This window comes from Carassius carassius, chromosome 32 (assembly GCF_963082965.1).
Source record: "Carassius carassius chromosome 32, fCarCar2.1, whole genome shotgun sequence".
NCBI classification, from domain to species: Eukaryota; Metazoa; Chordata; class Actinopteri; order Cypriniformes; family Cyprinidae; genus Carassius; species Carassius carassius.
Window position 1 is genome coordinate 9,202,777 of NC_081786.1, and position 16,683 is coordinate 9,219,459.

At 39.1% G+C, this 16,683-nt stretch overlaps 1 protein-coding gene across 3 annotated transcripts in view; it reads right to left on the reverse strand.

The window, feature by feature from the left end:
- Positions 1-15,462, reverse strand: part of fmn2a (formin 2a) — a 47,037-nt gene extending 31,575 nt beyond the window's left edge. For all 3 annotated transcript variants that reach the window (XR_009424993.1, XM_059520134.1, XM_059520133.1), the window contains exons 1-5: positions 13,334-15,462; positions 9,966-10,144; positions 6,408-6,518; positions 3,378-4,297; positions 3,086-3,230 (exon numbers count right to left, since the gene is read on the reverse strand). Coding sequence is in view for 2 of the 3 variants with exons in the window: in XM_059520134.1 (XP_059376117.1) it covers positions 3,086-3,230; positions 3,378-4,297; positions 6,408-6,518; positions 9,966-10,144; positions 13,334-15,440 (3,462 nt within the window). In the remaining variant the exon portion in view is untranslated. The remainder of the gene's footprint in view (positions 1-3,085; positions 3,231-3,377; positions 4,298-6,407; positions 6,519-9,965; positions 10,145-13,333) is intronic.
- Positions 15,463-16,683: the final 1,221 nt, after the last annotated feature.

Genomic DNA, 16,683 nt, shown 5'->3' on the forward strand with positions numbered 1-16,683 from the left:
TGTTTAGAGGTTTTGAAATTTGTACTCAAAAGCAAGATAAAAATACTGAGTAAAAAAAAAAATTGCAGTGTAGTGCACTATGTTTTTTGAAACCCTGGGCCCTCTGTAGTTTTCCTGTAGTTTTCCCCATATACATTGAGTGCCATCGCAAACATCTTTTTTTTCACGACCGCCAGTTAACAACATGCTAATTCTGATTGTTGGAAAGAATTTGAAGTCGTGAAAACCTTCTAGTACAGGCCACACTTGAAAGTGCGATGGCGGCCCAGTGTGATCATCAGAAAGCCTCTGGCTCTCATTATCTCCACAGGCCTCATGACCACTAAACACAGCGCGATGGCAGAGTGCTGTGCTACGTTAATGATGTGGGAAACACACTAATGCTTGTGATGAGCTGGATCTCAAATCAGACGCTTACCGACCAATGACAATTGATTCCATACTTTGGCAACATTTCGGTGGGAAGCGTGGATATCGCTGTATAAGGGAGTATGGCGGTTCGGCGGTCATACAGTAACTACCAGCTAAAGGACCAGATAACTACTGCCAGAGCAATGGGCCATAAAATTAATATGATTCATAAAATTAACATGATTATGTGGGCTCAAATAAAGCATCGGGCAGTTGTTTTTAATTTATACATCTAATGCACATGAATTATAAGGGGATTTGATTATATTAGCAATTTAATTTTGACTGATCTGTGCAAACTGTAAGACTAAAGCAACTGTTCTGTGAATAATTCTGAGAGAGATTATCTAATGCACACACACACACTCTCTCTCTCTCTCTCTCTCTCTCTCCCTCTTTCTCTTACACATACATACACACACACACACACACACACACATATAAAGTGTGGCATGACCACACTAGGCTGACTGGAGTCGCTGGGCTGGCTGGTGGTTTGAGGGTTGTGGGTTTTAACTCAATACAGACTGCCCCCCCCCAATTCCTCAGATCTTACAGACCACAGAGAGAAAGAGAGAGAGAGCACAGAAAACTTTCAAAAGTCTCAGAATTTCTCAATATTTACATGTTTAAAAAATGTTTGTTATTTATCCTATTTGTAGACAATAACACTGTGTGTTCTCAAAACTTGTTCATATTAAAACTTTTTTCCCCCCAGAGGTTGGTATTGTCATGGTAAATATTCCAAAAACATGGTATTATTATGGTACAAATACAAATATACTGTAAACTCTACATATAAGACTCTACAGGTCGTAATAAGGTCGTAATAATTACTCTACATGTTCAAAGTCTGATGTTTACCAAGGCTGCATTTATTTGATCAAAATATTATGAAATATTATTACAATTTAAAATAATTTTTATCTATTTTTAAATATTTGAAAATGTAATTTATTCCTGTAAATTTTCAGTGGCCTTCACTTCAGTTTTCAATGTCACATTTTCCATCCAAACTCATTTTAATATGCTGATTTGTTGCTCTAGAAACAATTCTTATTAATAATAATGTTGAAACAGCTGTGCTGCTTAATATTTCTGTGGAAATCGTGATACTTTATTTCCAAAATTAATTATTAATAGAAAGTTCAAAAGAATTTTTTTGAACATTATTAAAGGGTTAGTTCACCCAAAAATGAAAATTGATTATAAAATTATGTCATTAATGACTCACCCTCATGTCGTTCCAAACCCGTAAGACCTCCGTTCATCTTCGGATCACACTTTAAGATATTTTAGATTTAGTCCAAGAGCTTTCTGTCCCTCCATTGAAAATGTTTGTACGGTATACTGTCCATGTCCAGAAAGGTAAAAACATCATCAAAGTAGTCCATGTGACATCACAGTGTCAGTTAGAATTTGTTGAAGCATCGAAAATACATTTTGGTCCACAAATAACAAATCAGCTAAAATAACAACAGACTTTATTCAGCATTATCTTCTCTTCCGTACATTTTCAATGGAGGGACAGAAAGCTCTTGGACTAAATCTAAAATATCTTAAAGTGTGATCCGAAGATGAACGGAGATCTTACGGGTTTGGAACGACATGAGGGTGAGTCATTAATGACATAATTTTCATTTTTGGGTGAACTAACCCTTTAATGTCTTTTAAACAATTTTGCATCTAACCCTGAATACTGCACAGAATATCTGTACATAACTCATAATTGAAGAACACAGCTGCAGGACCATTAAATTAGTTTGTGTGATGCAGTTTGTAATGTGCTTGTTGTATAGCTGTGGGTTGTTATCAGAAATCTGCATGACTCCAGACGAAAGAACCACAAAACTCTTACCAGTGACTAATTTTCACACCACTACCAGAGAGGAAGAGAGAGAGCGAGATTAGGTTCAGATGTGAAATATGGTAAACAGTCTTATCAAAGAGTCTCATAGTCACACTTTGTCTGAGAAAACATTAAAGGGATAGTTCACCCCTAAATTTAAATGTGATGTTTATCAGCTTACCCCCAGGGCATCCAAGATTTAGGTGACTTTGTTTCTTCAGGAGAACAGAAACAAAGAGTTTTAACTCAAACCTTTGCCTTCTGTCAGTCATATAATGGAAGTGGATCGGAATCATGGCTTTGAGAGTAAAAAAAACATAAACAAACAAAGCCAAATTAAACCCTGCGGCTCTTAATGATACATTGATGTGTAAAGACACAAAATGATCGGTCTGTGCAAGAAACTGAACTGTATTTATATTGTTTTTTTTTTACCTCTGAGAAGAAGACGACAGATCAGGTTCTGGCTGTTGAGAACGTGCTCAGGACAGTTCGGACATTGCAGTGAAAATCAGAGTAAAAAAACCGATATAAACAGAACATTTTTATTTTTGGGTGAACTATCCCTTTAAGTAAAGCTTATAACATTTACAGAAGGTCTGTAAGGCTCTGATTCACAAGCTGTGCATGTGAAATCAGTGTTAAGTGTTAGTTTTGTGTGTGGTGAGGTGGGAGCCTGGGCAGAGCTAAGGAAAGACAACCAGGAATGTTGTCCTGGGAGCTGAGATGACAGGGGTCTACTAAGTTCTACTACTTGTTGTGATATCAAAAAAGGTCCTGGACCCAGTGTTTTTAATCAGTGGGAATATAGTAAACTCCTCTTACCTGTTTGGCCTTGGATTTTGTTATGGTATCTGAGATAGGTTTCTTCTTTTCCTTGACTGCACTTTTGGCAAACAGCTCCACAAATTCGTCAAAGTCTACTGAAGGCTCTTGAACCTTTTCCCACACCAGGTCACTTTTGGCATCCCTATGAGCGAGGGAAATAAAAATATCAGTTTGCCTTATCACATGTGTGATCATAATCAAGCCTTGGCTGACTTTAAATAAGGTGAAACAAGCATTCAGTATACACACTGCAAAAACATGCAGCATTCAATCAATGAGACATGATTACTTTTTGGCATTTAGCTGAATCCGTGTCCAGTAGAGTGGTTTCATGGGCCGTGGGGGTTCGATGATAGCCTTTAGGGGGACGGACTCCTGAGTCATGCTAGACGGCACCAACCCCATGAAGGGTGGAGGGGTACCGAAGGGTGGTGGTGGCCCAAAACCAGGTGGAGGAGGGGGTGGTGGGGGTCCACAGCCAGGAGGTGGAGGAGGAGGGGGTGGGGCCATACCTGGGAGTGGAGGTGGAGGGGGTGGAGCCATGCCCACAGATGCAAGTGGAGGAACAATACCTGGGAGCGGAGGCGGTGGAGGGGGCAGAGCCATAATTTGGAATGGAGGTTGTGGAGAGGAAGAAGCTGTACCCGTGAATGGCAGATGGGTCAGACCCATACCTGGAAGTGGAGGTGGAGGGGGTGGGGGTGGGGGTGGAGGAGTACCCAGGAAAGGCAGATGGATCTGAATCGCATCTGGGAGTGGAGGTGGAAGAGGTGGAGGTATTGATGCATCTTGTTTTGAAGGTGTCGGGAAACCTGAAACAACAGGAAGTAGTGATGGTGCAGGGGGAGGGATTTTCTTTGTTCTTTGGCAGCTACAGGTATTGGGCAATCCCACTGGTGAAGTAGCGGTGTCACTTAATTTGGGAGTATGTGATTGGTCTGATAAAGGCACTGGAAGTTTAAAGGCTTCCTCGACAGGTGAGGTCTCAATGGCTGAATGAACTCGTTGTTCATTTACTTTAGTCTGTTTAATGGTTTGATTAAAACCACCCACTTCTCGATCCTCTTTTCCAAGCTTTGTGCCATCCAAAACATTGTCTTTTTCCATATCTGATATTTTCACAAGTAATTCTTCAATTGTTCGCTCTAGCTCCTGAATGGAAATGGACGTTCCTTCCGGAACGATTCCAGATTGCCCCGTGCATCCATCCTGTGGAGAGCAGGAAACAGAAAAGAGAGACTTTACATCTTTAAAAAGAAACAGCAGCATGGAATGAAAAACACAGACACCTCCTGTCACATGCGATCGTACTAGCATGAGTTAGTGCCTTGTTTCAGCGGATGTTAGTTTCCCCTTTGAGACCCAGTTTTCTGAGGAATGGTATGAGTGAGTATGTGTTTGTGAGTAAGGGGCCGTGTTTCTTAATAACACAGACCAGGCACGCATGTGGCGTCCCACAAGTCAATAAAAGCACTTTGGCTGATCGGGAAATAGTAGCAGTGCTTCCTAGATGAAGGGAAGAGAGAGAACCCAGGGAAAATGAATGAACCACCACAGTCAGCGTGTAAAAATCAGCACACAACACACAAAGGATGCACTTGGCAAACACACAAACACAGTGATAAACACACACACAACTTTGTCACGCACACATACAATCTGGCAGCGAGGGTCAAGGAAGTCCAACAAGTCTAGACTCCAGAAGTTGTCTCTGAGGACTCCTAAAAGGCGAGCCGCAGAGTCTCTGGGAATGAAGAGGGAAGGGTTTGTGCTTTTCTATTACACAGCTTCAAACGGCTTCAAAGAGCTTGTGTGGGTCTGTGTGAAGGGTTGGGGGGAACGGAGAACATATCACACACATGGAGTCTGGTTACATGTTGGGCCCTGTCAGACTGACATGGGTTTGGGGGGGGGGCGCTTTCATTCACAAAACCCTCTTTTACAGCCAGGGAGGCTTGGAAAACTTTGGCTCTAAACTTCCAGGCCTCAGCAATTTTAGAGTCATAGGCCATAATATATGTTAAATATGACAAGTATCACTGTAAAAAAGACATGTTCTGCACAAATGTCAACACAAGAACTAGAGGGCAGTAAAGCCAGTTCCAATTGCGATGGAGTCTGCATTCCGAATCACATTAAAGTATATTCCTACCAGAAACATGAGGAATAAGCTGTAACATAAGGTGTTGCGTGTGTGCTTTGAACATTGGAATGCAAACGGCCATTTATCATTTCAGAATTCAAACACTGTGGATCTTAATACGCAATGGCAGGCACTGCGCCTGCTGGACAGATGTTTAGATCAGGTTAAATGCTGTTAGGATGCTGTTTACAGAGGGTCTCATAGCAACGCTAAAGAGATGTATGGCTTTTGAGGTGCTAAAATACTGTCTTAGCAATGGAAGGGTGTTGAACCTGATGGAGAATCATTTAAAACTAGCTAAGTGTTTACACTCCCAAACATGCATATCCATGGACGATACAGAAAAGCAAATGCATGTTTGATTACACATAGGTCCAACAAAAATGTGCATGGGTACAGCAATGAAATCAGATGGTAATACCAAGGTATTTAACATGGCACTGAATCATGACCATATTCATACACAATGTTTTTCATATTGTACTGCAAGGTACTTCAGACAATAACCTGATTTTACCATATTACATGTAAAAAAAAAACATGTTATTATTAGGCTACCATGCCACCATGTTCAAAAAACATAGTACCATCAAAATTTCCAAAAACATGGTATAATAAATTTTGAAGTTGATATTTAACATGGTACTGAATTATTAACATATTCATAGATTATACATTTTAAATGGTAATCAAATATACTTTAAACAAATATCATAATTTTATCATATATAACATTTCCAATAACACAGTATTAATAAGATACCATGTTAAAAAATATAATACCACCAAAATGCCTAAATCATGGCACTAGCATGGAGCATTTTTGTTACTCATACAGTATAGAAGGTACTAGGGTGTCACCATGGTACAGTGATGGTACAGTATTAGATGGTAATACTAGGGTACTTTAAGATAAACCATAGTGCTGAAATTCACATACCATGATATTTATAATACTTCATGATAATTCCAAGATGTTTAGTAAGTAGGATGAAATTAACTTTAGACATAGCAATATATTTTTCTAAATGTAAGATTCCATGGATTTCTTAGAATAACCATATACAGTATATGGCAATCATGCAGTACCATAATAAACATCAGATATCATAAAAATGGCAATAATAGTAGATCAGTTCCTTCTTTGGATATATAAAACTATATTTGTTCACATACTTGCAGCTGTGCAGAAATGGGGGACGGACTTGGAGGCAACATTGTTTGGAGCTGCCCAGGTGTTCTGATCTCATTCTGTCCCATTGGAGCCCAGGTATACAGCTGCTCCTTCTGGATGTGTGAAAGAAACAGAGCTGGAATTAAAACAGCTGATTCTGGCAATAAATGTTTTACACTGCATACAAGAATCTAAAATTAGACTTCTGTTCCTGGGGTTGCTTTTCTGATTTAACAACAAGCAAAATGTAGAATTTTGTGGCAGCGCTGAGTGAAGGACGACCTCTGCTGGCAGACAGAGAGAAGAACAGCACCACTGACCACGGCAGAGAGAATACATGGCATTTGTCTTATACATATTGAAAAGTTGTTCCCGAGGCTGTCCATTCACAAAAGTAGGTGTTTGCTTAAGCATGCAGTGAACCTTCTGCAGAGTTGCACCGCATGCCTGTATAAGCTGGATATAACAGGTTTGACTGTTAAACAATACACATTTTCCTGGTTAATACATTATTGTAAATTAAAAAAAAAAAAAAAAAAAAAAAAAAATATATATATATATATATATATATATATATATATATATATATATACAGTACAGACCAAAAGTTTGGACACACCTTCTCATTCAAAGAGTTTTCTTTATTTTCATGACTATGAAAATTGTAGAGTCACACTGAAGGCATCAAGGACTATTTGACCAAAAAGGAGAGTGATGGGGTGCTGCGCCAGATGACCTGGCCTCCACAGTCACCGGACCTGAACCCAGTCGAGATGGTTTAGGTGTGAGCTGGACCGCAGACAGAAGGCAAAAGGGCCAACAAGTGCTAAGCATCTCTCGGGGAACTCCTTCAAGACTGTTGGAAGACCATTTCAGGTGACTACCTCTTGAAGCTCATCAAGAGAATGCCAAGAGTGTGCAAAGCAGTAATCAAAGCAAAAGGTGGCTACTTTGAAGAACCTAGAATATGACATATTTTCAGTTGTTTCACACTTTTTTGTTATGTATATAATTCCATATATAATTCCACATGTGTTAATTCATAGTTTTGATGCCTTCAGTGTGAATCTACAATTTTCATTGTCATGAAAATAAAGAAAACTCTTTAAATGAGAAGGTGTGTCCAAACTTTTGGTCTGTACTGTATATATATATATATATATATATAGTTTTTACATGCAAAATGTGTATATCTGAGTGCATCTGTATATATGTGTTCATACAGTGTGTTATATAGTATACTCTGATAATGGCTCTACCTGTCAATCATCAGTCTGCCCTATTCAAAACACCATTATGCATTTTTGCTCTGACACACAAACATTCTTACTGGCTAAGAGACCTACATTTATTGCATCATACCCGTGTGTTTGTGACAAATATTCGAACAAAATTATGAAATCAGAAATCAGAGTCATGCTCTGCCATCTACCAGCACAACAGGGTTTTTGTGAAGTTATTTCAGTCACTTAGCAGCAGTGCTTGTTAAAGGGATAGGTCACCCAGACATGAAGATTCTGTCATCATTCTTTCTTTAGAAACCTGTTCAAATGTCCGAGCTGCACTTTGCCAAACAATGAAACTGAATGGTAATAGCAATATTTAAATTAAACCTAAATTGTAGTCTGTTCTTCACATAAAGCTATCATATGACTTCAGAAGTCTTGGAATAAAGTGCACAAGTAATATAGAATACTTTAATGATGCCTTTATTGTGTTGTTTTGTCCTTTTTTAAACATTATGACTGCTGATTGGACAAGGTCAAGAGAAACACTTGTCTGAACAGATTCAGAGAAATAAAACTGCTCAAGGTTTAGAATGGTAATTAAAGAGTGGTAATTAAACTAATTACCAGAATAGTGTTTTTGTGAATTTAAGTATCTTTGGAATAATGCTTTGGGACAGAATGATATTTTTATTCAAATCTTCATTGTGAACGATGCTTAAAGGGATAGTTCACATAAAATGACAATTCTGTGATTAATTACTAACCTTCATGTCGTTCCAAACCCATAAGACCTTTTTTCATCTTCAGAACACATATTAAAATATTTTTTGATGAAATCTGAGAGCTTTCTGACCCTGCATAGACAGCAATGCAACTAACACGATTGACTCGTGGACTATTTTAATGATGTCCTTACTATCTTTCTGGGTCTTGAGCATGTCAGTTGCATTGCTGTCTCTGAAGGGTTAGAAATCACACAACAAAAATACAAAAATCTCAGAACAAAAATAAAAAAAGTACATCAAAAATATCTTAATTTGTGTTCAGAAGATGAACGAAAGCCTTACAGGTTTGGAACGACATTTCCATTTTGGGTGACCTATCCCTTGAGAATTATATAATGAGAATTATATGATTCCTATGTCATATACAGTAGACAGGTGACAGCAAAATATAGAAAACATGTAGGAATAAAATACACAGCTATCTGGATAGAAACGGATAATGAATCTGATCTTTGCTACATTCAGAGATGAATTCAAAGATGGAGCAGCACCAGAGAGCATTTGACCCATATTACATAACTTGGTCAGATGGCTTATGCGTGCAGATGTGTCCATTTAAGCATGCCTAAGCACCGGATACACATATTTACACATGTTTGTGATTGTGCGCTGTACTTGGTCTAAAAATATACTGCACACTCACACAACATAAATATGTTTGTTCACACTGTTAAAGCAGGTTAAGTGTGTATGTGTGTGATGACTTAGAAAGGGGAAAGAGCAAGTCGCAGAAGCAGTGTTAAATGTTTATCTGTGCAGACACAAATCTGCTTTGGCTGGTGAAGCGAAAGAGAAAAAGAGAAAGAGTCCTTCTATTCAGGTCACATCGGGCTGAGCACAAAAGCATGAAAACATTGTTGCATGTTTTAGCATATCAATCTAACATACTGCATTACAACATGCCTTGTGTGCTGTAACAGAATAATCTCACAATTTTATCATGCGTGAGATAATAAATACATACTGTAATGTGCATCTCTTCCTAAAGTTGCCCTGCTGCTGAGCTCATCTCACATCTGCTCAGGCAGAGTCAACTCTGTGGGTTTTTCAACAAAGTGATATAAAATGTGTGAAATCTGGCACATTTTTAGTAACACTCATCAACAGCTTTTCTGTTTCTTCCTTATGCAATCTAGTGTTGAGCTTGAAGACTTAAAATCTGTGCTTATTATGTATGGGTTCAAATTTTATTTCAACATTATAATTATAGTGTGTATATGTCTGATAGAGAATTATATTAATTTAAATAATATATTATTGAAATGTTCAGTCGTACAGACTAATTTATTTTAAAACCTAAACATAAACATTTCAGTGGCTACCAGCAACAGTTTGGTTACCGGTATTCTTCAAAATATCTTCTTTTGTGTTCAACAGAAGAGTTCATGATGACAGAATTATAATTTTGGGTTGAACTATCCCTATATACCTTAAGATAATTTAGCATAAAAAAATAAACTCCTCAGATGCTTTCATTTAATACAATTATGCTTTGTGAAGTTGTGCATGATAAAATATGAAAGAGACAAAAATTTGATGGTCATACATTGAAAATGGGCTTATCTGTAACATCACTTCCTGTGGGTGGTTCCCTGATGCAGTCGCTGAAAGGCTGTAGAATCCCCAAAGCCAGAATATGGGAACAGAATCTTTCAACATCCTGTGCAGCAGTGTCATGTTCAGAATAACCCCACTGTACAAGACACCTCTCGAACAGAGAGCGACCTGTTAGAGAGTGAAATTGAAAAGATTATAATTAAATATTCTATTTCTAATTCTATATGACTGCTGAGGTCTACTTATCACTAAATATATACAACCCGAATTCCGGAAAAGTTGGGACGTTTTTTAAATTTTAATAAAATGAAAACTAAAAGACTTTCAAATCACATGAGCCAATATTTTATTCACAATAGAACATAGATAACATAGCAAATGTTTAAACTGAGAAAGTTTACAATTTTATGCATAAAATGAGCTCATTTCAATTTTGATTTCTGCTACAGGTCTCAAAATAGTTGGGACGGGGCATGTTTACCATGGTGTAGCATCTCCTTTTCTTTTCAAAACAGTTTGAAGACGTCTGGGCATTGAGGCTATGAGTTGCTGGAGGAATTTGGTCCCATTCTTGCCTTATATAGATTTCCAGCTGCTGAAGAGTTCGTGGTCGTCTTTGACGTATTTTTCGTTTAATGATGCGCCAAATGTTCTCTATAGGTGAAAGATCTGGACTGCAGGCAGGCCAGGTTAGCACCCAGACTCTTCTACGACGAAGCCATGCTGTTGTTATAGCTGCAGTATGTGGTTTTGCATTGTCCTGCTGAAATAAACAAGGCCTTCCCTGAAATAGACGTTGTTTGGAGGGAACCATATGTTGCTCTAAAACCTTTATATACCTTTCAGCATTCACAGAGCCTTCCAAAACATGCAAGCTGCCCATACCGTATGCACTTATGCACCCCCATACCATCAGAGATGCTGGCTTTTGAACTGAATGCTGATAACATGCTGGAAGGTCTCCCTCCTCTTTAGCCCGGAGGACACGGCGTCCGTGATTTCCAACAAGAATGTCAAATTTGGACTCGTCTGACCATAAAACACTATTCTACTTTGAAATAGTCCATTTTAAATGAGCCTTGGCCCACAGGACACGACGGCGCTTCTGGACCATGTTCACATATGGCTTCCTTTTTGCATGATAGAGCTTTAGTTGGCATCTGCTGATGGCACGGCGGATTGTGTTTACCGACAGTGGTTTCTGAAAGTATTCCTGGGCCCATTTAGTAATGTCATTGACACAATCATGCCGATGAGTGATGCAGTGTCGTCTGAGAGCCCGAAGACCACGGGCATCCAATAAAGGTCTCCGGCCTTGTCCCTTACGCACAGAGATTTCTCCAGTTTCTCTGAATCTTTTGATGATGTTATGCACTGTAGATGATGAGATTTGCAAAGCCTTTGCAATTTGACGTTGAGGAACATTGTTTTTAAAGTTTTCCACAATTTTTTTACGCAGTCTTTCACAGATTGGAGAGCCTCTGCCCATCTTTACTTCTGAGAGACTCTGCTTCTCTAAGACAAAGCTTTTATAGCTAATCATGTTACAGACCTGATATCAATTAACTTAATTAATCACTAGATGTTCTCCCAGCTGAATCTTTTCAAAACTGCTTGCTTTTTTAGCCATTTGTTGCCCCCGTGCCAACTTTTTTGAGACCTGTAGCAGGCATTAAATTTTAAATGAGCTAATTAAGTGGATAAAAGTGTAAAATTTCTCAGTTTAAACATTTGCTACGTTATCTATGTTTTATTGTGAATAAAATATTGGCTCATTTGATTTGAAATTCCTTTAGTTTTTATTTTATTAAAATTTTAAAAACGTCCCAACTTTTCCGGAATTCGGGTTGTTTATTTTTTTCTCTCTGACCTTGACTTGAGTGTCTGGATGCAGTAATGCTTCTGATCAGCAAAACGAATAAAGTGGAAATTGTGGAGCTTTTGTCTTCATTATTCATTTCACATCAGAATCAAGTAGAGCCTTTTCATTTGATCAACTGATGTGTATGTGTGTGCTCATTTCTGAAATAAATATTTCTCCACCCCAAGCATGCATACTCTTGAACTTCCTCTCTCTCATTTATCAGATGGGCATAAACTTGATAGCTGATCCTGAGTCTTCCATCATGGCCTGGTAAATAGGCCGATTTCTGTGTAACATCGATAAGAAAAAAACTCTTCCTACAAAACATGACTCTAATTTTCTTATTACATTTTCTGTCATGTGTTGTCTGAATTTGGATGTAAAATTACTTAGTGTTCCTGTGGCTCAACTGACAGAGCATTGTGCTATCAAGCGCAAGGATGGGGTTCGATTCCCCAGGAACACATGATAGGTAAAAATTTATACCTTAAATGCACTGTAAGTCACTTTGGAGAAAAGCGTCTGATAAATGCATAAAAAAATTACTAATAAATAACTTTATCCGTTCTCAGCTCACAACTGTCTCAGATTCATTTGACCTAGAAATATAGTGGAAAATCCTGTAGGTCTACCTCCTGTGGGTCTACTCTTCTACCTACCTCCTCTACATGACCATTACCCTCTACGTTACCCCACCTAAAGTTGTTTGTAATATACAACACCTTTAGTGTTAATCAGAAAGCATAAAAACAACTATATAACTACATGTACTTTTATTTTAGCTAGATATTCAGAGCACAAATATGCCTTTGAGTTTCCAAGACATTAACCTTTGGCTGAATAAGCACTTGATGCTTCAGTGTCTTCAAGGCTTTGCAAAAACATTTAGATATGGGTGATAGCTTATGATATCAAGGCAGGATCCCAATAGCCCCTAATAGTCTCCATATCTCCCTTTTTTTTTATCTTTTTCTATTCCTTCGTATCTGATTTGTCCTGCTGTAACCTTCATTGTCAGGAGCAGTCACTATGCATCACCTCTTGAAAGTCAGTGTGTCCTTTTGTATGAGTGTGTATTTGAGTGACTTTCAGTGGCACTCTGATTCAGTGAGGCAGAAGCCATAGCTTTCTCAGCCAGTAGCTAATGTGTGTTTCTGTGGGATTGTGGCTATGTGTGTAGTGTGCATTTTTCAGAGCCAGATTTTATGTTTTTTGACTGCTCACTAAACCTTGAGGGTAGTGAACCAGATTAAATAATGGAAAAATAATACAAGGGATTTATACCATGTCTTGGCAACCAACTCTTATGACATGAAATTACACATCTTAAAAGTTCATGGAATCAGTCATTTAAAAATATGAACTTCTGTAACAGTGATTATGTGTTTCTAAGATAAGTTCCAGCGTCTTTTTTTGTTGGTCTAGACATCAGGTCTCTTTGATTATAAGTGTGAACATTGATATTTAATCAGTCAAAATTCACAATGACTTACCTGAAAACACATCTGGAAAGGTAGATGGCGTTTGCCTGGATCTGAGGCTTTGGAAGCCATGATCAATAAGCTCTGACTGATCATGTATGGCTTCACACCATTCTTCATGACAACCCACCGGACCTGCAATGCTACAGGACCGTTGTCTCTGTGTTCTCCAGCTTCCTGCTCTGTATGACCCCTGAACTGAGCCCAACTCTAAACCGACCCTGCGAGGACACATTGGGCTTAGGGACGGAGTGGTCAATGGAGATATTAAAGGTGATGTGAGCTGTCTGGTGGTTGTTTTAACATAAGAAGTGTGTACTGTAGGATAAGGTTTAACCCCGAGGTTAGCGCTGGAAGTTCTACGTGGTCGTGACCCCAAGCCTAAAAAGTTCTCAGATGACCACTGTGTGATGGACGCGCCACTGCTTTTCCTTCTCTGTTGGTGGGAATACTCACAATCTACCTCCTCTACATGACCATCACCCTCTACGTTCAGCTCTACACTACTAATGCTCTTCTGTGGGACGAAAATTACCCGACTGATTTTGGACATTGAGCTGGTCTGATTTCTTGAATTAAGACCGACTTCTAGGCTTTGAGTCAGGCTATTGCTATCGTAATGACACTCTTCAAGAGGAGATGATAGAGATGAACTCTCCGGGATCTCCTCGGCACTCTCATAGGAGGTGGATGTTGCTGTACTATCTTGAAAACTGTAGTTACTGGTAGATGTGGTAACAGCTGTGGTATCCTGGGCACTACTTGTGTCAGTGATACTATCCCGGATGCAATAGTCAATGGCAAAACTGCTCAAACATTCAGCTTTATTTGCAACATCAGTCACTTCACCACCTGCTTCTGCCTTTAGTGTGGTTGTAATCACCCCTTCTACTGTGTCCCCACTATATTTAAGATCTTGTTCTTTGCTGTCAGATGCAGATACACCTTCTACCTTCTCTGGTTCACCCATACAAGAAAGGCTACTACAAGTAAGACCCTGAGTGACCTCAGTCTGGCCATCAGACCCTACTTGTCCACTACATTTATGCCCCTCAGAAACTCCCTCCATCTGCTGCTGTTGTCCGATAATCCTCTGGATATCCAACAGCAGATCTTGAGTCTCAGCGGCTGAGTGGTAGCTGTAGAAGTCTGTATCTGACCCTGATCCCTCTGTCTCTCTCTCAGCATCATCTTCTGTCGTGTCCAGAGTTGACTGCCTGCTTTCAGCCGTGAGTTGCTTACTATCAGGCGTGAGACCCTCCAGCTCATCACCCGATATTCCACCATTGCTGCTGCCGTTAGCATCCATGCTCTTAATCCTAATCCCATCGTCCAGTACATCCTCTTTGGACAACCCTTTCCGGGAGAGGCCCTTTCTGATACGGATGTTGGAAAATACAGAACCTCTGGAGCCTTCAGATTTGGATTTCTTCTTGCCCGAGTCGTCCGACAATTTACTTTTCTTAATCTTCTTGAGATTTTCATGGTCTCGGTCCTCGGTGCTTGCCCCATTCCCAGCACCTTCCACTCCTGTTGTGACAGTGGTGTTCTTCTGCTTGGCCTCCTGGTTTCCCATGCTCCTCAGAAGGCGAACACCTTTAGCGATCAGGCCATGCTGGGAACGCGTGTGATAGGACTGACTTTCTCGTTCTCTGTGCTGCTCTCTCTTCTCTCCTCTCTCCCTCTCCGTGCTCCCTTGTACTTTCTCCCTCTCCCTCTCTAATCCCTCTCTCTCTCTCTTCACCATCGGCAGCAGCTGCTTTGATGATGCAGGCTGTGACGCCATAGCCAAGGACTGCCTGAGAGACAGCTCCCCCTGCCTCCCAGTCTCTTTCATTTTCTCTTGCTCATCTATTTGCTCTACCAAGTCACATAACGGGCTGCTGGAAGAGCGGACCAACTGAGCATGTGCAGTGTGGCCCTGTGAGGGTGACAACAGCTGTTGCTTTTGATGTAATTCTGATTGTTGTTGCTGGAGTAGTAACTGGTGCTGTTGTCTTCTGATGAGATTTGTCAGGCTACTCTTCCTCCGTTCTTTCACTCTCTCTCTGAAGGGAGAGGAGTGGAAACTCTCTCGCAGGACAGGTAACTGCATCTCTATGGTCTGAATGGTTTGCATCTTGATTCTTGCTATACTGACCTGAGAGGATGATACAAATTGATTAAAACTGAGCTAAATAAACAACAGAATTAGAAGCTGAATTATTTTTAAATTACATATTATATTGTTGTATTATGCCCCAAAAACTATTTTCCACTTTTTATGGACAGCAAGAAGTTTGTTAACTTTTCTGTTTGTTTTGCAATAGGAAAGTAAATTAGATGTTACTTCCAAAAATGATGACTTTAATCAACAATTTCTTCTGTTCCTTGTCAGTCTTTAGTGCACGTCCACGAGAGACACAACGACCCACACGTGTTAATTTCTCTGCTTTCATACAAGGCACAGAGGTTTTAACAATGTCCTTCTGGGTCTTGAACATGTCAGTAGTGTTGCTGTATATGCAGTGCCAGAAAGCTCTCAAATTTCATAAAAAATATCTTAATTTGTGACCCTAGACTACAAAATCATGGGGTAATTTTTTTTTTTTTTTTTTTTTTTTTAGATTTAATGAGATTTTTAAATCAGTTTGTTAGTATAGGACAATTAGGATAGGACTATTTGAAAATCTGGGATCTTGAGGGTGCAAAAAATAAAAAATAAAAACAAAAATTCAAAATATTGAGAAAATCACCTTTAAAGTTGTCCAAATCCAGTTCTTAGCAATGCATATTACTCATTAAAAATTAAGTTTTGATATATTAACAGTAGGAAAGCTGGTAGGAAAGTTTTTTATTTTTTGTACCCCTTTTCTATCCAATGCTGCACACAGAATATCTGAAAATAGCACAGCATTTCTGTGTGTGTGTGTGTGTGTGTGTGTGTGTGTGTGTGTGTGTGTGTGTGTGTGTGTGTGTGTGTGTGTGTGAGACAGACACAGTATGACAGCAGCATCATGTGAGCTGATGGACTGATCTCATAAACTGATGTACGACTGTGGCCAGCAGGCCTGAAATCAGAGTTATCCTCCAGACTTTTGGCATCAGAAACATACCCAGTGAGCTTTCAACCAATTTATACAATATTCATTTTAATCCAGTACATAGATATCGATGCCTACATAAATTAAATTTTTATATCAATAAAAGATTAGGAATAAACTAAATTTCAGAACCATATAGTTAAGTCTATGGAAGAGAAGAACATTTCAAAATATCTGGAAAATATTCTTGCATTTATTTAGAACAAGTTCAACATGACCTTCATTACAAATGAAATGTTTTCCTCAAGGCATGAAACTACTGATGTCTTGTCACATACA